The sequence below is a fragment of the Pygocentrus nattereri genome, chromosome 10 (genome assembly GCF_015220715.1).
Source record: "Pygocentrus nattereri isolate fPygNat1 chromosome 10, fPygNat1.pri, whole genome shotgun sequence".
NCBI lineage: Eukaryota > Metazoa > Chordata > Actinopteri > Characiformes > Serrasalmidae > Pygocentrus > Pygocentrus nattereri.
In genome coordinates this window covers 36,145,219-36,165,218 of record NC_051220.1, presented here as the reverse complement: position 1 = coordinate 36,165,218, position 20,000 = coordinate 36,145,219, and the positions used below count along the sequence as shown (strand labels likewise).

The 20,000-nt window shown below is 41.7% G+C and overlaps 1 protein-coding gene across 1 annotated transcript in view; it reads left to right on the top strand.

The window, feature by feature from the left end:
• Window positions 1-20,000, top strand: part of LOC108423399 (AT-rich interactive domain-containing protein 1B-like) — a 275,160-nt gene that overhangs the window by 29,258 nt on the left and 225,902 nt on the right. The window contains exon 2 of the mRNA XM_037542128.1: window positions 9,898-10,095. Within this exon, the coding sequence (XP_037398025.1) occupies window positions 9,898-10,095 (198 nt within the window). The remainder of the gene's footprint in view (window positions 1-9,897; window positions 10,096-20,000) is intronic.

The following is a 20,000-nucleotide window of genomic DNA, read 5'->3' as shown; positions in this document are numbered from 1 at the left end:
GCTACATTGCCCCTAGGTGTGAGTGTGTGTGTGATTGTGTATGTCTATCTGTCTGCCCTGAGATGGACTGGCAACCTGTCCAGGGTGTATCCTGCCTGAAATCCTGAAAAATTTCCCATTTACATTGAATTTATAAAGAGCGTTTCAATACAAATTACCATCCATCCATCCATCCATTTTCTAAGCCTCTTCTCTGTCAGGGTCGTGGGGGGATGCTAGAGCCAATCCCAGCGGTCATCGGGCGGAAGGCAGGATACAGTTTGCCAGTCCATTGCAGGGAAATTACAATACAATTCAAATACAAATACTTAAAATGTAAAGTGCGTTACAAATAAAATTTATTATTAGGGGTTCATTGTTACAGGCGATTCCGTCCCTGTACAAACAGAGCAGGAGCTTGGTTCATATAGCTGGCAGTAAGTCGGATTGTTTTCCAGTCAGGGTTGGACTCCGCCAGGGCTGTCCGTTGTCACCGATTCTGTTCATAACTTTTATGGACAGAATTTCTCGGAACAGCCAAGTGGCGGAGGGTGTCCAGTATGGTGGCCTCATCAGGCCGGGACCTCCAGCTATCTCTAGACCAGTTTGCAGTCGAGTGTTAAAGCGGCTGGGATGAAAATCAGCACCTCTAAATCTGAGACCATGGTCCTCAGTCGAAAAAGGGTGGAATGCTCTGTCCAGGTCGGGAGTGAATTCTTGCCCCAAGTGGAGGAGTTTAAACATCTTGGGATTTTGTTCATGAGTGAAGGAAGGAGCGAGAGGTTGAAAGGCGGATTGGTGCGGCGTCTGCAGTAATGCAGACTCTATACCCGGTCCATCATGGTGAAGAGAGAGCTGAGCCAGAAGGCGAAGCTGTCAATTTACCGGTCAATCTACGTTCCGACTCTCACCTATGGTCACTAGCTTTGGGTAGTGACTGAAAGAACAAGATCGCGGATACAAGCGGCCGAAATGAGCTTTCTCCGCAGGGTCACCGGGCTCTCCCTTAGAGATAGGGTGAGAAGATTGGCGATTCAGGAGAGGCTCGGAGTAGAGCCGCTGCTCCTCCACATTGTGAGAAGCCAATTGAGGTGGTTCGGGCATCTGGCAAGGATGGCCTCTGGATGCCTCCCTAGGGAGGTGTTCCAGACATGTCCGACGGGGAGGAGACTCCTGGGAAGACCCAGGACACAGGGATTATAACTCTCGACTGTCTTGGGAATGCCTCGGTATCCCTCCGTAAGAGCTGGAGGAGGTGGCGGGGGAGAGGGAGGCCTGGCCTTAGGCTGCTGCCCCCGCGACCCGGACCCGGATAAGCAGTTGAGGATGGATGGATGGATGGATGGATTATTATTATTATTATATTGCTTTATAAAAGAGGGGTGATTCAGAGCAGCCAATCAGAACAGAGCTCATTTACATATATCAGTCCTAAATTGGTGACAGCCAGAACACCTTGCTCAATTCTAATGAATAAACATAAGCTGGAAAATGGCCATGTGCAAGTACATAAAACCACACAAGAAATGAAACGCAAGAAAAATGTAGGGAATTGACCCTTTAATTGCCCGATGAATGAAATGCACAGAAAGCAATGACAATCAGAGCTATAGACACAGGGCTGAGGATCTGTCTGAGCCACATTATACACTGAACAATGAATCTGTAGTGTGTTTTAGCTTAGATAACTTAGTCGGACTCTTAGGAAATACGATCCATTGATGAATAATAACAGTATTGAATTGGCAGAATTCACTTATTCTCTTAACAGCTCTGTGGCCTCTTTATTTACCCACTCTTTCTTTTTCAGCATTCTTGTCTAAACTAGAAAAACAAGCTTGTTTGTAATGGATCTTTCTTTGCGACACTCCATATAAATGCTCCTCCAATTATTTTATTTTTGTCAACTAAGAGTTAAAACTTCTGCTCCTTTCCCTTTGATGACATCAATATTGCCTTTGCATCCATGAAATTAATTTTCTAATCTTAGTCAGCAGGAGCGTGGAATTTGCACAGATTAATACGGAGCCGTATCTCCTCCCCACGCTGCCTCCCCGTTCTCATTTTGCTTGAAACAGAGGGGCCTATTTCTCTGTCTTGTCTCGTACAGCGGAGCTCGCCTGTGAATTATGTCCCATCATTGTTTCTCAGCTTCGATTGAGGTGCAGTAGTTCTCCTTTCCTCATCTTGGAAAAAGCCTATGGCCCCTGTTTGGTTGACTTTATCAGGTATTTCTTTTAGTCGGTTTAATTTTCATTACTTTTTTTGAAAGTAGGTTTATTTTTTTCTCACATAAATATCTTGTGATTTGTATTAACAATCAGAGTTGTTCTGGTTGCCATCTTTTATCTGAAACCATGCAGCATGCGAGACGTTTGATTGCACCATCATAGCAACAATAGTGCCAGGTCAATATTTCCTTTGCTCAAATGACCAGCCAACCTGTATTCTTATTTCTATTTCTAGCGAAACAGCCCTATCATCCACCCTTATATTTGGAAACAGTATATGGTATGTGTCTGCCAGTCTAGAACAGCAGTGGTTACTAACTTGCCACAAGTAGTAATCCAGCACTGAAAAGGCGTCCATTCCAAGAAGGTCACGTAGACTGTGTGGACCTGACTGGACTGTAGACAAGCATTTATGAAATGCAGTACTGTGCTGAAGGCATTTAATTCCCAGTCAAAACGGCCTCTTCAGCTCTTTGAAACCACCGGTGGTTCCAAAATGCACTTCGTCATATTCTTCATAACTTTCATATTTCATGAGATACATTCAGAAGGTGGGTGACGTATGAGGCTGTAACTGTCTTCTTTCCAGTCAAATAGATGGTGATGTAATTTTAATCCCTTATAATAAAAGAAGCTGAACTTTTTTCTACTGGAAGTCGACCCATTTTTCCATAAATCTGGGCTATAAACTATAAACAGATGGCGTTTCTTCAGTGATCTGCTCTGTAAAAATTACTTTTATAAAATAATACAAAGAATGTCTAAGATTTTTGGTTTTCAGCAGTAAATTGTAAGCATATAGCGGTATGTGTTGATCATAAAACACAGGGAGCTTAAAAAAAAAACATTTATTTCATGCAGTTACTGAATAATTTTTCTAATGATTTTGTCACGTAAAAAATCAGACGGCAAAACCAAAATATACCTCGGTCAATAATTAGAATTGAGAACCATTTGTCTCTGTGTTTGCACACTGTGAAATCAGACCTCTGCGTTTAACCCGTCCGTGCAGTGAAACACCCACATACATGCACGCTAGTGAACACACACACTATGGGGCAGTGAGCAAACTTGCCCGGAGTAGTGGGCAGCCCTATCCACGGCGCCCGGGGAGCAATTGGGGGTTAGGTGCCTTGCTCAAGGGCACTTCAGTCATGGACTGTCAGCCAAGGGGATCGACCTTCCGGTCACAGGGCTGATTCCCTAACCTCCAGCCCACGACTGCCCCCTAAGATAACCAATAAGAGGTTAAGTACAAGCTATTCATTCTTCAATGTAAGATAAAACAGAAGAAGACAGAACAAGTAAATATAAGAAACACCTGTGGATGTTTTCAGATCTGAAGCAGCTTGATTTTTTTCCTCTCTCTCAAAGATGAAAGCTTTAAGTGCTGTTTATCTGATGAGAACAGTTATGGTGTCTACCAGGTCCTGCACGCTTGTAGGAGTCACAGTTTCTCTGTGTATTTTGATGATTGTTTGAACTCCAGTTGTGGAATCTCCTGGTTTTTTTTTTTTCTCTCATTTTCATGTCTGATCCTCTCAGAACTATGAAGAAAAACCGAAGGATGGTCTCTGACTTTTGCACAGTGCCATATATGACGGACGTGGAGGCTCACAGCCTGGATTGTGCAGCTCTGGAACAAACAGCCTCATGAAAGACACCCACTAAAGTCTGAGATACAATCAAGCTGCATTTCTGCACGATCCAAATGGAATTATGATAATAACCATTTGCAGATTACCATTTTAATGCTCATTTGATCTCAATATGCAGTCTGCTACCTCGTAATCTATTTGTTTTTTTTTCCGCAGTGCGTGTTTTCTTCTTCGCTGATTAACAACTTTGTACATTAAAATGAAAGGATTTAAAACATTTTGAAGTCGTAAAATCAGAGTCGAAACAACTTGGAGAAGCAATTTAATCAAATTTGGCAGTATATTCCTGACCTAATTTTGTAGTTTGTGGTGTAATAGCTTTATTTTGCAATATACTTGCAAGACTCTGAAGCAGTGCGAGTTCATAAATTCAATTTCAGGTTTATTACTGCCTTATGTAGACCTACATTAAAACACAAAGTGGATGGTTTTCTTATTCGGGCAGAACTGAGAACATGTAGTGAGTTCATAAACGTGAGCTATGACTCAAAATTTATTCACTCCCCATTTGTGTGAAGGTTTCTTTGTTTCTGTTTTGGGTCTTTTGCACATTATTGCAGCTGCTGACTGTAAAACATGTTCCCTCTGTCACAAAAATTAGCATTTTAGGGTTCTAGTTAGTGCATTTTTGCTGTTCTTCTTGTGGCTACTGTAATATACATGTATCGTTTGTTGCTGTTATATCAAAACCATGTATCTCAGCCTTTTATATTTGTACCATTTGCCACATTTCATGACCAGTGGACCAATAGAAATGGGGCAAAATTAATAGTTTGCACACACCTAACTGAATATGCATGTTTTTTAGAATTTTATTGTTTTCATTAAGTGCTGACAAGACAGTCACGATTCTCGGTGACCATACGGGAAGCATTTCTCCAAAATTTTCTTCTGTTTTCTGATCTTCAGGCTTCTTAATGGCTTGTTCATGATTCCTCTCATTGTCTCCGTCCGTCTTGTTGCTGGTCGTCCTCTTTCTCTTTTAGCTTCTGAGTATAATCGTCTTTTCCAGTGAATTGGTTCCTCAGACAATATGTCCAAAATATTAGAGCTTTAGTTTGGTTAGGTTTGATTTGGTCTAGGATTTTCTTTCAAGAATTTTTTTTGCCATCCAAGGTTTTCTTCAAAGTTTTTACCAAGTCCAGGTTTAATGGTATTGATGTGTTTCCTGCTGCGCTTTTTTATTGTCCAGCTCTCACATCCATAAAAAACCATTGAAAAGACCACAGCCTGGTCTTTGTTTTGTAGAGACACATCATTACATTTGAAGATCTTTTCAAGCTCCTTCATTCATCTGCCAAGTGCCAATCTGTGGCGTATTTCTTGATTAGAGTTAGAGTTCTTTGGTTTATTTGGTTTTATATTGAGCTAAAGTCTCATTTTTCTCATTTTGTTGTTTAGCTTTCCTTGTAAGGGCCTAAGGATCTTGTTGATTTTCCCTGTTGTATCCTGTGAATAGGGTCAGTTTGGTGCAGCATTGGGAAGCGCTGTCGCCTCACAGCAAGAAGGGCTTAGGTTCGATTCCCGGCTGGGTGCCCAGGATCCTTTCTGTGGAGTTTGCATGTTCTACTTAGTTTGCATGTGTCTATGTAGGTTTCCTCCCACAGTCCAAAGACATGCAGTCAGGCCAATTGGACATGTTAAATTGCCCCTAGGTGTGAGTTTGTATGTGGATGTGTATGTCTGTCTGCTCTGTGATGGACTGATGACCTGTCCATGATGTTTCCTGCCTTCCACCCAATGACCGCTGGGATAGTCTCTAGCACCCCGCATGACCCAGAAGAATAAGCTGTTTGTTGAAGGTTATTGATGTTTGGTTATTTATGTTTTTTAATCTTAAGGAAACTGTGACATAAAGGATTTTGCTTAAAGGCCAAAGAAATTGGTTTCAAATACCAAAACAAACTAAGGTCTCCGCTTATGTGCGTCTTCTACTTCCTATGTCCTGTTGGAAAAGCATTCCCTGTAGCTCGTCATGAGAGACCACCAAGAGTGCATTAAGGCGAAGAATCTTTCTCTTCCTCTAAAATTGATATTTGATTTGTTTTACACTTTCTGGTTTCAATATGGTTTATTTCATAGTGTCTTCAGTATTATTCCAAAATGTGGAAAACGGATAAAACAAGAGGAACCTTTCTATGAGTGGGTGCAGACTTTTGACTGGTAGTGTACATTAAAGGTAAAACCATATTTTTCCTACAGGCTTTGTTATGACAGCGATGATATGCTTTGATCGTCCGTCTTTTGACTTGTGCTGTGATAGAACACCCTACACTATCTGTGTCATCCTATAGCCTAGCTCTAACTTGGCTGTTTAGCAGTGTGTACAGCAGTCATCCGGGCATAATCCTGTTGCCATCCTTGCTACACAGGCAGTTTACAGTGGACCACATCGTGTGCTGAAGTGGCAATAGATTAGGCTTGGGATTTCCCTTCCTTTCAAATAGAGAGATTGGTTCTGCTGCTGCTTCCCTTCAATTGGCCTCCTCTCGCCAGCGGCGGGATTGAGTATCGCATAACCGCAGTCCCTTTGGCCACACAAATGCAGACCTATTGATGTCCCCAAAACATGTGCTCCATTCTTCTCTAATGATACCCTACATGACGGGTTGGCCATTTGAACAAGGACCAGGCGTGACCGTTTGAAAGAGCTAAGCGCTACGGGCAAATAGGGGCTCGCTTTCCCTTTCAATAGCCCCCTCCCCCCTCACTCCATCTGGGAGGCACAGCGGTCTCTGACTGTCGGAGTCACTCTCTGAACTTGGCAGTGACATGAGGAGATTTGCTTTGCGTGGCACTCGGCTTCTTCTTCTTTTCCTTTTTTTTTTGGGCGAAGTCGTTCCACTTGAGCAAGGCCGGTGGTGGAAGAGACCTGAACCGTGTCCTGTATCGAAAATGTCATACTGCCCTGCATTTCCTAATTCACGAGCACCGCCCTTCAGCCACTGATACCTCTCTAATTAATGGTGTTAGCCTAGGCCTCTGGATGGATTGCCCAAAGCAGAATTTACATGCTTGACTGTGTGGTGCCTTCTAATTGTTTATTATTGGAGAAGTGGTTCAGAACCATTGAGTAAGGCAATGTTCCTAATGCAACAGTCATTTGTAAAGCAGGGCTTGTTTACATGAAGTGACAGATTGATTAAAAGTCTTTGCAGGTGTTGTATGATGTGTGGATGGGTGTGGATGTGATGGAAAAATGGAAGTTGGTTTTCTAGCCAGGCATGCAGTTTTGCTAGCTTGAGTGCATCCAAAGCATAGGAGTTCTGCTGTTTTTGTGCTGTTGGACACGTACCATGAATCTGAACATTAAACCTGTGTTAGAAAGCAACAAAAACCTCAGAATTGTCAAGGGATTGAATACTGAGTTCTGTGTAGATGGACATTGGTATTGGCCAAAATTTGAGTTATATAGCTAACATTACCAGTGCCATGTGTGATGATTTGCTAGCCACAGCGTTCTCTGCATATTCTTTCTCTGAGTTCATTTGTGACTAATTCTATCCGCTAGCCAGGTCTCCTTCTATCAAACAGTGCTACCAAGCTGGGAACTTGAAAGCTAGCTCATGCTAGCATTCCAGACATAATACACATGAATCACCACCTGAGAACTTATAGAGCGGAGAATTACCACTCTGTAATGTCTTCCAGTTTTCTCAAACACTAGAGGGCGCTCCTGAGCGAGTCCAAAATGAACGGATCAATATGGAGCATTTCAGTTAAATCATAGATTATAAGTGCTTAAACATTTTCATGTAGAAGAATAACATAAAATAACACCGCTCTTGTACTTTAAGCGCGTTTGAACTCGAGTTATAGGAGTTTAAAACGGTGCCTCGTTTACATCCATGATAAACAAACGGCCAACAGTAGCAGTAATGGTAGCGTCCTGCTGCCCAAGACCCTTTGCTGTAGAAAAACATACAACATAACCATACAGGTGGGTTTTCTTTGATTTTGGGTGAAATAAGTCTTTCTACTTTCTAAAATTAAAAGTAAAGCTCTGTGCAAGTAATTAGGGACTATCGTTTTTAGCCATTTAGCTCCGTTCACTCTCATTCATTAAGGACTCGCTCGCTGGCGCCCTCTGCTGTTTTACAGTCCTGTTTTTGATAAAATGGGGGAAATAGGAAGTGGCCAGGCTCCTCATAAACTGGCACTGGCACCACCACACCTTTTCTAGCTGTTGCTAACATCATTGAACAGTTCTTGAAGGAGCACGCTAGCTGCTAATTCTGTAACGTCTGCTAACAGATGCCTTTGTTGGCTAGCATTGCACTAAGTGATGGTGAGGGGGAGGACCATTTTACCCACCCAGAGATAGCGAGACCAATTATGCACTTTTGACTCCAGGCCACAGATGGCTGTTGCACCGCTGGGGATTGAACTAGGGCCAGCGCTTAAACTGTTTCTCCACTCTGGCGCTCCATATTTCCGCATTTTGTACATGATGACTTGTGCTTGAAAATGGAAGTAAACAATGCATAAACCCACACAGGTTTCACATTGATCAGCCAGCCCACTAAGTCCCAGAAGCATTACAGTGCATTATACTGATCTTAACTGTGGCATGGTATTGCTACTGCTAGCTCTGTTAGTGTACAGCTGACACGCTTTTGGGGAACCAGGCCTTGGACAACAGCCTACATTCTCTTTAATGTAAATCTAATGGCTCGTCCTGTGCGCTTTCAGTCCTTCACGCCTTCCCTCCTCATTGCTGTGCAGTGTTTCCATGCCAAGTATGCATTATTATTTTATATTAGGTATGAAATAAGTTCACACTGAGATTCAATTTGTTGATGTTGTGCATGGTACATTAATCAATGGATCCACGCTTTTACTTGAAAAATGCTAGTTATTTATTTCTTCTCGGTTTTAAACACCTCAGTTTATCTATTTACCATCTAGACGTCTAGTACCCCAAGCTTACGGCTCTTTCTTTTGATAAAATCAGATGTTTATGTTCTGGGCTTTACTATTCAAACTCATGCTTTGTTTTGTGTTTTGAAGTAGTCTCTACCCTATGAAGCCACTCATGCATCTGCTGTGAATTTAGCCAGAAGCGTCTGAGCCCAACAGGATGCAATCACAGAAGAAAGGGACAGAGGAGAGGTTAGCTGTCGATTTCCTCTGATTTGGCTCCATTATGCGTCACAGTGGGCAAAACACCAGGGAAGCACTGTTTAAAGTGGTGTATCGAGTCATTTTTTTTATTCTCCCATTTGTTTTCCAGGCACAATACAGTGGGTTTGTTCACGCGCATCTCCACTGTATTGTTTCTTGATTAAGCCTAGCTGCCTTTTGAAAAGTGCCATTCTCCTGCACACAGCGGGGCGCGTCATATTGAGCGGGGATGTGCAGGTATTGCTCAGGGAGACTGGAGAGAGCCTTGGCTGACTGAAAAAGACAGTGGGAACAAATGCCATAAATCATCCATGATCCAGCACGACGGAGCGGAGACATCAGACCTGACATAATCTGCCCCGTCGTGGATTCCACGTTCTGGGTGACGGATTAATGTTAACCTGACATGCCGGGAATTTTCCTGTTGACTCACTGAGGGATATGGGGGGGAACCCTAAAATAAATGTAATGCTCGTGAGGAATAAAGCGCCTCAGGCAGAAACTGTCTTTTCACATTTCTTCCCCCCGTTTCTATCAGCATTCAAAGAAAGGCACAGAGTCACTCGGTTCAGAGACCATCTGCACTCTTAAAAATAAAGGTTCCTAAATGGTTCTTGGCTTCTGGGAACGCATATAGTTAATATAGAGCATTTACAGTATGGGGAGGTTCTTTAAAGGGCCCATGTTCTGTGTTTTTTGTGTATCTTTTTTCCCCTCATGTCACCTGTTGTGGTGTTTGTGTAGGTTTTATATATCAAAAAAGTCCTCATCTATCTATCTATCTATCTATCTATCTATCTATGTGTGTGTGTATACCAACACATTCTTCTATGCCGTTGCTCCAAAGAACCCTTTTTGGCACAGATTGTAGGTAAACATTGTGTCTTTTCGGCTCTGTTTTGCAGGTGGGCTCCATGGACTTCATGGCGATGAAGCGCTCTCAGTTGTATGGAATGGGCAGTAGTCCGTACTCTCAGCAGCAGCAGCAGGCTGTTCCGTACCCCAGCCAGGCATATGGATCTCCTTCTCCACATAGATACCCAATAGGAATTCAGGGGAGAGGTCAGCTGGGCATGAGCGGGATGCCATATCCTCAACAACAGGTATGTAACCTTTTCTCTGTAGTTCAAGCATCTGTTGTAAGAAAACCTTCTTTCTCCAAAATGATAACTTTATTGGAGAAGGAGAAGAGTCATTCTTAGATTGTGTCCATGTCATTGTAACAAGATATTACTCCACGTCTTTTTGGACCATTTTTTTTTTCAATTCATTCATCATGAAATGTTTTCAAATATTGTAAAAAAAATGTAAAAATGTGATATGACCGTGATAAGATACAGGTTTTTATTATGTTATCTTTTGAAAACACAAGCTTTTTACACTTCACATTGTGTGAACATCTTATTATGAATGGAACGCGAACCTTTCAAATGCAACTCATACTAAAGGAGAATTCCACCCCTTTTTCAAAATTTCTACATAATTCAACAGAGTCATTCAGAGTGGTTTGTTATGAAATGGTTCATTGAAGAGAAACTCAAGATTACTTCCAGTGGTGGTGATAAGAATCAGGGGTTGTGATGTCTACAACACAAATATAACCATTTTATTTACTATCCAAATAGTGATAAATCTGAACAAATATGTTTTCTTTGGGGACTGTTTCGCCTTGCAGTGTATATCTGTCCTGCATGAATGTTTTTACAAATATGTTTTAGGCCAAAATTTTATCTGTCGTTAATCAATGTCTCAGCCATCCAGCATTTCATGTAACCATTCCATGTAATAACTTCCTGTGGTGAAGCTTTTAGAGCGATTAAGCTTTTCTGACGTCTGGTTCCCATCACCACCACTGTGAACAATCCTGACTAGGTAAGTTTCTCCAGAATAGGACTACTTTAACATGCAGAAACCATAGAATTCCCCTTCATGCATATTTTAAACATATGTTAAGCATGTTTTTACCTTCTTCTATAAAGTTACCTTTTCTGTGATGTTATGTTTTTCTCACAACAGTGCAAATATGAGGCTATTGTGCTTTTATAGAAACTTCCAAGAGTGCATTTCTTTTTAAGTTGCTTGTACTGACTGATTGATTGATGTCCCGCATCCTTTGTCTCACCAGTCAACCAACAGCGGGTGTCTTGATTTATTGAAAGCAGAGCAGAAACACTCAGCATCGCATAACATGGAACTTCAGTCCTGGAAGGATGCTGGATCCTTTTGTTTCATATGAGGCTCAGCTTATTGCTTTCTGTCTGCTTTGCTCTGCTTGGCCTGCCTGGTCCAGTGAAGCTGGCTGGGCTATTCTGAGCCTCGCTCAGTGTCCCCCTGCCACAGTGCTATATTTAGCCAGGGTTGTTGGTCTTAGTTTTAATGCGTCTCTGGAGAGCTGTTGGCACACACGGTCTCTGGCTCTGAGAAAGCCTGACCTCTCATAATCCCTCCAAAGATGAGAGAAAGTAGAAAATGAGAAACAAGCGTCTCGTAAAAGCTCCATCTTTTCTACAAAAGTGGAGGAAATAAGCCAAACAGGGCGGCAGGCGTGAGAAACCTGATCCAGGCATGCGGTTCGGCAGAAGAAACACGCCGGTCGTGCTCGCGTAGCATATGGCTTATCCAGCGATTCAGCAGGAGACCCTTGTGGTTCTTGGAACAATGTCATTGTTTGCTTACTCATATCAGTGTTTGGTGTTAGTCTCTTGTGAGGATTATCATTGTATCTCTGATTAAAGTTGGACCTCTGGAGTCTGATATTCTGGCTTTGACTGGATTGTAGGACTTGGCAGTTTGTGTTCGAGAGTTCCTCTTGTAATCTTCCCAAGGCAGCTTCAGGCTGTCATTTGGCATCAGCGTGTACCATTCAGATGCACTGGGACTGAATTCTAGAGAGTCCCAAAGAAAAATAAACTCATTTTCCCACATTTTATTTTATTTACTTGGAGAAAAAGGCCGCTGGGTCGACAGTCACAGCAGCCACACCAAAATAATTAGTCAAATTAATCGTTATGCTCTGCTGTGGCTGAGGGAGATAACTTCTGAAGTTATGAATATCGCTCGCTAACATTAAAAGGGGAGCACTGGAGTGTGATTGGGAAATATAAATAACCAAAAGTAATAAGTTCATAGCCAGAATAATTTGCGCTGTTCAAGTTGTACTTAAAGATAATTTGTAATGACAGCAGCGAAGTATTGTTTGGCCTGTCAGAAGAAGAGATTCAGATATCATTAGGAATTTAGCAATATCGAACTGGAGCGTGGCGAGAAATGGATCTGGGTGAGCTTCAGACCTTTCCCATGATGCCCTCTGTCCGTTTCAGTGCTCTCAGCTTGGTGCTTTCAGGCTGTGCAGCCCTGTAAGACTGGATTGCGTCACAGGCGTCTGATGGTGACACCAGTGTCCTCCCTGCTGCTGTCATCTGCTGCCCACTGTCTGTCTGCTCTCGGCTAGGGCAAGGCCTTGGAGTGGAGCTAAGAAAAGACACATACAAAGACAAAGACATACAGGCTGCAGCCAAATGCAAAGTCCCTCTGCAAAGCCTTCATTTTTACAGTAATCAGGCTGAGAACTTTGATTAGCTTTTGGAAAATATGTACATATGTACAAGGTTGTGCATTTATAAGGGCATAAATGATACCTCAGTTGGCCGATAATATCACCTGATAATGACAACCTACAGTTTTATCGGTATGGTCAAAAATTTTGCCGATATTTTGCAACATTTTTATTATGCTGGGATTTGGGCTTGCGAAACCATTAATGGTGGAACCAAAGGGAAGCGAGTCACTCCCATTTACCTACACCACAGCAGTAAGTACTGGTGTGTTTATTGTATATGGTGTCCTGTGTAATATGGTGTCCTGTGTAAAGTACTGCCAGTGCATGATACACCATGTGGTCTGAAGAATGACTTTCGATTTTAATGTATACAAATAATATTGAGGATTGACAGTAAAGATCATTTGACTTTACTTGACTACATGGTCAAATTGTGAATTTAAGCACAAAAGATCATCGTGGTTAAAACAGTTCATGTAAAATGTATCTCAATCCATCCTAAGAATAACACTATAATGAAAAAAAATGTTTAATTAAAAAACAGTTTAAACTGTTTAATTAAAACTACTGCAGTATCGATTGATTTTCAGTTATTGAAATTTTTTAGGCCGCTAAAATCGGTGTCACTACTGGACACAATGATTTTATATCAGTCTCCATTTTTTAGCTCAAAGTGGACTTTGACCTAATTGACCAACCATGGCTTCAGATATGTGTCAGTGTGTGTTTCGATGAATTGAGGTGTTCAAGCAATTCAACAGAATGACAGCTTTGGACTTCTTTTACACACACAAAGCTCCAGCTCCACACGCTGATCAGTTTTACTATGTAAATGACCAACATTGACATGCATTCTCAACAACTGCTCTGGGGCAGAGTGTAATAAGTTAAAGGAGACAAAGCCAAAGTGAGACATCAGGTTTGATATGATTCGTATATTACAAGGCGCATCGCAATTGCAATGTACACCGATCAGGAATAACATCCTTGTTTCTACACTCATTGTCCATTCTATCAGCTCCGCTTACTGTATAGCTGCACTTTGTAGTTCTACAGTTACAGACTGTAGTCCATCTGTTTCTCTGATACTTTATTAGCTCCCTTTTACCCTGTTCTTCAGTGGTCAGGACCCTCATGGACAATCGCAGAGCAGTTACTTTTTGGGTGGTGGATCATTCTCAGCACTGCAGTAACACTGAAGTGGTGGTGGTGTGTTAGTGTGTGTTGTGCTGGTCTGAGTGGATCAGACACAGCAGTGCTGCTGGAGTTTTTATGTCACTGCTGGACTGAGAATAGTCCACCAAGCAAAAACATCCAGCCAACAGCATCCTGTTTCCACTGATGAAGGACTGGAGAATGACCAACACAAATTGTGCAGCAACAGATGTGCTATCGTCCATGACTTTACATCTACAAGGTGGACTGACAAGGTAGGAGTGTCTAATAGAGTGGACAGTGAGTGGACACAGTGTTTAAAAACAACAGCACTCAGACCAGCACAACACACACTAACACACCACCACCACGTCAGTGTTACTGCAGTGCTGAGAAGGATCCACCACCCAAATAGTACCTGCTCTGTGAGGGTCCATGAGGGTCCTGACCACTGAAGAACAGGGTAAAAGAGGGCTAGCAAAGTATCAGAGAAACAGATGGACTACAATCTGTAACTGTAGAACTACAAAGTGCACCTATATAGTAAGTGGAGCTAATGGACAATGAGTGCAGAAACAAGGAGGTGGTCATAATGTTTTGCCTGATCGGTGTATAGCAGTATAATTGCAGTATAACAGCAGTGGTATTTTGTCCATATCATGCAGCCCCTGATATTTACCATTAAATAAGGCTCAGTGAAAGTTGTGCTACTGCCCTACAACAGCGTGCCTTTTTGTTCTGAATTTCACAGTGCATGCTGGGGTTTTACTCTCTGTAACATGAACTCATTTTACCTCTGTTTTTTCCCCCCCTCTTGTTTGAGCAATCCACTAACTGCTCAGGCAGCAGGAGGAGAGATTTCACCTTTTCCTCTCCAGTTCCTCTCTCCCTCCACAGATGTGTCAGTTCTTTCACTAACCATGACATGCATGCGCTGGCCCGCTTTCACAGGGTTACCCATCTCCCCGGGGAGTCCTCGCCATCCAGCCTACTGCGAATTAAGCCGCTGAAGCAAGCTAGACGAGCAGGAGATTGTGTTTTTAGAGCAGGCTTTTAGTGTAGGTTCTCCAGAAGATCACACTAGTGTACAACCTGGGCCCTTTTTCTCTGTATCCTCATTACTTGTTCTCGCCTGCTTAAGACGTATACAGGTATTGGCTGCACTTTCATCTGGGGAGAGAAAATTAGGCCTGGAGGAAATTTTTAGATGCTCTAAATTAGATAAATGTCTCATGTCTTTGTCAAAATGCAGCGGCGGTTCCACGTGCAGGAACCGGAGAGCAAACAGGAGACACGAAGGCCTGCACTGATGACAGGAGTTGGGCTCTTTGTTTGGAAGTGGAATGAACTTGAAAGTAAAAGGCCTGCCAATTCCAGTGCAATTTCCTGTGATGTCAGTGTTGGCAGACAGAAAGGAAAAAGAATTTGAAGGCAACATTAGCGTTTGATGTGAAGGGAAGAGAGAGATTGGCTGTGAAATGAAAGAGGGAAAATGTGTCAACAAGCCAGGAAAGCAACCATTACTGGTTTTGCTGCTGCTTGTTTCTTACCCATTCGCCTAAGTTAATAGAATCTAACCATTATACGGGAGTGGAAATGTTGCCTTGTCCTCTGCTTTTCTTGTACAATAACAGCCTGTGTCATTTTAGTTCTATTCTCTTTGAGTCTGGAGGCTGAGGCCATCGCTGATGGGTTCTTTTATTGGAGGAAAAACCTGTGGCTGCATTAATACGCGCTACCTTCTCCACAGGTTTGACCTTGAAGCGTGCCGGTACCATGTTCTTTTCCCTTGTAAAGAAAGTTGGAGGCATCTACCCAAATGGAATCCCATCACCTTATGCCAAAATGGATCGACCGTTTGGAATTAAAAGCGTAATTTATGGCGCCGCGTGTCCGCGCCGGTGAGAATGCACCCCAGGCCTGTTGGACCACTTTGGAGTAAAGACATTGACTATGGGGTTAATGTACTGTATGGTGGTCAGCATGAGTGATGGCTTACAGGGACACATAAATTAGCCTGCACCAGAGCAGGGTGTCCAGACGCCTGTCCGGTTTGGCTCAGAGACGTTAGCGCCAGCACTTCACAGTCTGTCGCCCCTTCTTACGGCTCAAAGACCCTAGGCATTTCCAAACAATTAAAACAGGAGACATTAGAGGCTGAAAAATAAGGAGTGGAAGGGAAAAAAGAGGACATAGCCTTGAAATCACGGCTGATTAATTACGGCACCTCTTGCTCCAGAATAGATGAAGTTTCAGGATCAATTAATTAGTGGGAACCCAACGAGCGTCAATGGCTCTAATGGCCTGTTCTCATTTGTAACTTTTATTTCCTTACAGTTCTGTTGACCAAGCCAATCAACTTTGTGGAGGAAATGCGATGCATTAGAAGCGGATGGAATTACATGTTCTCAGAGCCGCTCGCTGAGGTCTTGCGTGGTTTTTTTTTATCCCGCATAATGAATTTTGTAGGTTTGTCCTCTTTATTAGCCTTATGTCCTATAATGTATTTTTATTTGAATTTCGCTAAGCCTGTCTGAAATTGGGAATGAGATTTAATTTTAGCTACTCTTTACGCCTTAAATAGGTTAAGATGCCCACAGCTTACTAAGGCAATCAAATACAAGTTAAGTGTACTGCAGCCGGAGGTGCAAATGGCTTTGTTCAGATCTTTCGGTGTCTACATAAGAAAATGAGATGCACTAATGGTTTAAAGTTATCTCATTTTCTGCAATTATGTTCAATTTTTAACTATTCTCCTCCAGTTATCACCTTCAGGAACTAACATAATAACCGAAAATGCTGCTGTTGCTGTCCTTTAAGGGTGCGCAGTTATTTAAATAGTACTCTTTTCAGGAGGGGAGAGAGAGGAGAGAGCAAACGCTGTGTAATTCTGTACAGATAACACCGCCTTTTGCTTTCTAGTGTGGTATTATATGTGAGGGTTTGTAATATTTCTATCAAAGAGTCAGAAGTCATTTGGCAGTGTCTTAAACTCACTTTCACAACCCGTGTAGTTGTTATGTTTTGGTAGGGTGTCATTATGTGCCCTAATTCAAGCCACAAATTATAAGGTGTGGTGTTTGACTAGCAATATGTGGCCACATCCTCGCTGCATAAGGAGAATTTACACAGACATGGCACATGAACCGGTTCAGCAGTTGAAATGTGCTTTTTGTGGCTCTGCACAGGTCAATTTAGTACTTATGACTGCAGTACAGTCAGTACAGTATCATCTTTTGAGCTACTGGAAACTACAGTTAACACTGAGGCAGAATAGGGAAAAGCATAGTCAGGCCCAGTGCTTCAGGATTAAAGCAGATTGTCTGAATTTCAGACAAAGCAGCTGTTAAATGTTCTACGCACTTAAAATAGATGGTTCTTCAGTGGTTCTTTAGTAAAGAAGATGGCCTCACATAACCCTTTGCATGATTAAAGGGTTCTTTGCATGATGAAATAATTCTACAGATTGATGGAGAATGTGTTGTATGTGCTTCTGCGTAGAACCTTTTTGAAATTATGTTGCTACAAGCTTGATGTCATACATATAGCAGAACCCTTTTAGTGCTATATAGAACTCTGTAAAGAACCAAAAGAACTCAAAGAACCCTTTGCACGATGAATGGTGCTTCAGATTGATGGAGAAGGTGTCGTATATGGTTCTATGTAGAACCTTTTTGAAAATGTGTAGCCCCGAAAGGGTTATTTTATTGTTACAAGCTTGACATCATAACAGTAGCAGACCCTTTTTGGTGCTATATAGAACTCTGTATGGAACCTTGAGCACTCAAAGAATACTTTGCATGATAAAAGGTGCTTCAGATTGATGGTGTTGTAGATGGTTCTGTGTAGAACCTTTTTGAAAATGGTTCTGTATAGCACAGAAAGGGTTCTTCTGTTGTTACAAGCGTGACATCACAAATGTTGCAGAACCCTTTTTTGTTGCTATATAGAACTCTGTATAGAACCATGAGGTCTCAAAGAACCCTTTTCATGATAAGTGGTGCTTCAGATTTATGGTGTTGTAGATGGTTCTATGTAGAACCTTTTTGAAATGGTGGTGTTGTTATAAGCTTGACATCATAAATATAATAGAACCATTTTAGTGCTTTATAGACCTCTGTATAGAACCATGAGCACTCAGAGAACCCTTGGCATGATGAGTGGTGCTTCAGATTGATGGAGAATGTGTTGTACATGGTTCTATATAGGACCTATTTGAAAGTGGTTCTGTATTGCACTGAAAGGGTTCCTTTATTGCTACAAGTTTGACATCATAACAGTAGCAGAACCCTTTTTGGTGCTATACAGAACTCTATATTGAACCATGAACACTCAGAGAACCCTTTGCATGGTAAAATGGTTCTTTAGATTGATGGAGAATGTGTAGTAGATGGTTCTATGGAGAACATTTTTGAAATGGTGAAATGGTTCTGTATAGCACAGAGCCATTTAAAAAAAATGTTCTACATAGAACCATCTACAACACACTCTCCATCACTGAAGAACCATTTCACAAGGGTTCTTTGAGTGGCCATGGTTCTATATGCTGTGTATATGAAGCTGCTTAACAGAGTTAGGAAAAAATACAACATGATACTTTAGAACGTTTTCAGTTCGCATAATATCAGGTGTAGCGATTCACGGCGTTCAGTTTGATCTGGTGCCATACGTTTATGGTTTTTCCATTTCATGCTTAAATAAGGAGTGGCTTAAAATGCACGTATGTTAATGTTTACATCCTCAGTTTATGAGAGCATTCAGCTTCATAAGAGGACATTATTTTAAATAATTCAAAAAGTTTTATAATTCCAATCCAGTGCTCGAGCCACAAGCTAATTTGTTAGCCACAAGCTAATATGTTAGCCACAAGCTAATTTTAGTCCCAGGCTAATATGTTAGCCACAAGCTAATTTGTTAGCCCAAGCTAATTTGTTAGTCCCAAGCTAATTTGTTAGTCCCAAGCTAATATGTTAGCCACAAGCTAATTTGTTAGTCCCAGGCTAATATGTTAGCCCCAAGCTAATTTGTTAGTCCCAGGCTAATATGTTAGCCACAAGCTAATATGTTAGCCACAAGCTAATTTGTTAGCCACAAGCTAACATGCTAGTTATGGTACAGTGATACAATACAATACAGTTCAATACACTTTTACACAGTATGGGTGTCTGTATTATTGCCACACAGCATATATCTAGATATTTTATTGTACAGTAATGCCCCATCTCTAAAAAAGTGAAAAACTATGAGCAGTATTTATGAAAGCATCCAGTTTAAGAAGAAACAGGATGAAAATCAACCAGCTGATGTTCTTTAAAGGCTCTCTGTGAGGAGGTTCTGTGAGGAGGTTCTGTGAGGAGGTTCTGTGAGGACGTTTGTGCATTTTCTGGCTGGACATGTTTATTTCCAGCTGTTTTTAAAGGAACAGCTGTTTTTTCATGCTGCTTCATGCGCCGTGCACATTGTTGCTTGTGTGGCGCTCTGAGCACCCTGCGTGTTTTTAAAGGTAAGGTGGGCTCTGAGCGACAGCCGTGATGGCGGAGGAATTAATGTCTGCCCTCCGTCATGGATTAAAACGCCTAGTTAATAGTAGTTAAACTTTCTGCATGTAAATATCGAAACAGTAGCTTTCTAGCCAAGAAAACGAGGGTATAATACGCCGGGTGTTTTTTCTGCCTCAAAGCCGAATTTCTGCCCAATTAAATGCTTTAGATGAGGACAAAGTCATTCGGAGTGGTTTGATGTAAAATGCTCCGTTTTGGAGAAACGTACAGAGTTCGATTTGTTCACAGTGGTGTTGATGGTAACCAGACATCTGAAGAGTTTGTCTCTGAAAGCTCCTTCACAGAAAGTTATTACATGATATGGTTACCAATATGCTGCTTCATGCCCGGACGTTTCTGACACCCATTAAAAATCCATGGAAAATAGTTTTACATAGGACCATGGACACTTTAAGAACCCTTTTAAAGGATTAAAGGGTTCCTTGCATCATTGAAGGTTCTTCAGATTGATGGAGAAAGTCCTGTAGATGCCTTTTTGAAAAAACAAATTCTATATAGCCGCTTAAAAGGTTCTTGTTTTGATGCAAGCTTGACATCGTGATGATAGAAGAACCTTTTGGTGCCATATAGAACTATTTTCAAAAATGTTGTGTATGGAATCATAAACAGACATTCTAAATCAATTTAAAGAACCCTTTATCCATGCAAAACGTTCTTGGTTCTATATAGATCTATATAGATATATAGGTTCTACATGTTCATGGCTCTATATAGAACCATAAATACTTAAAGA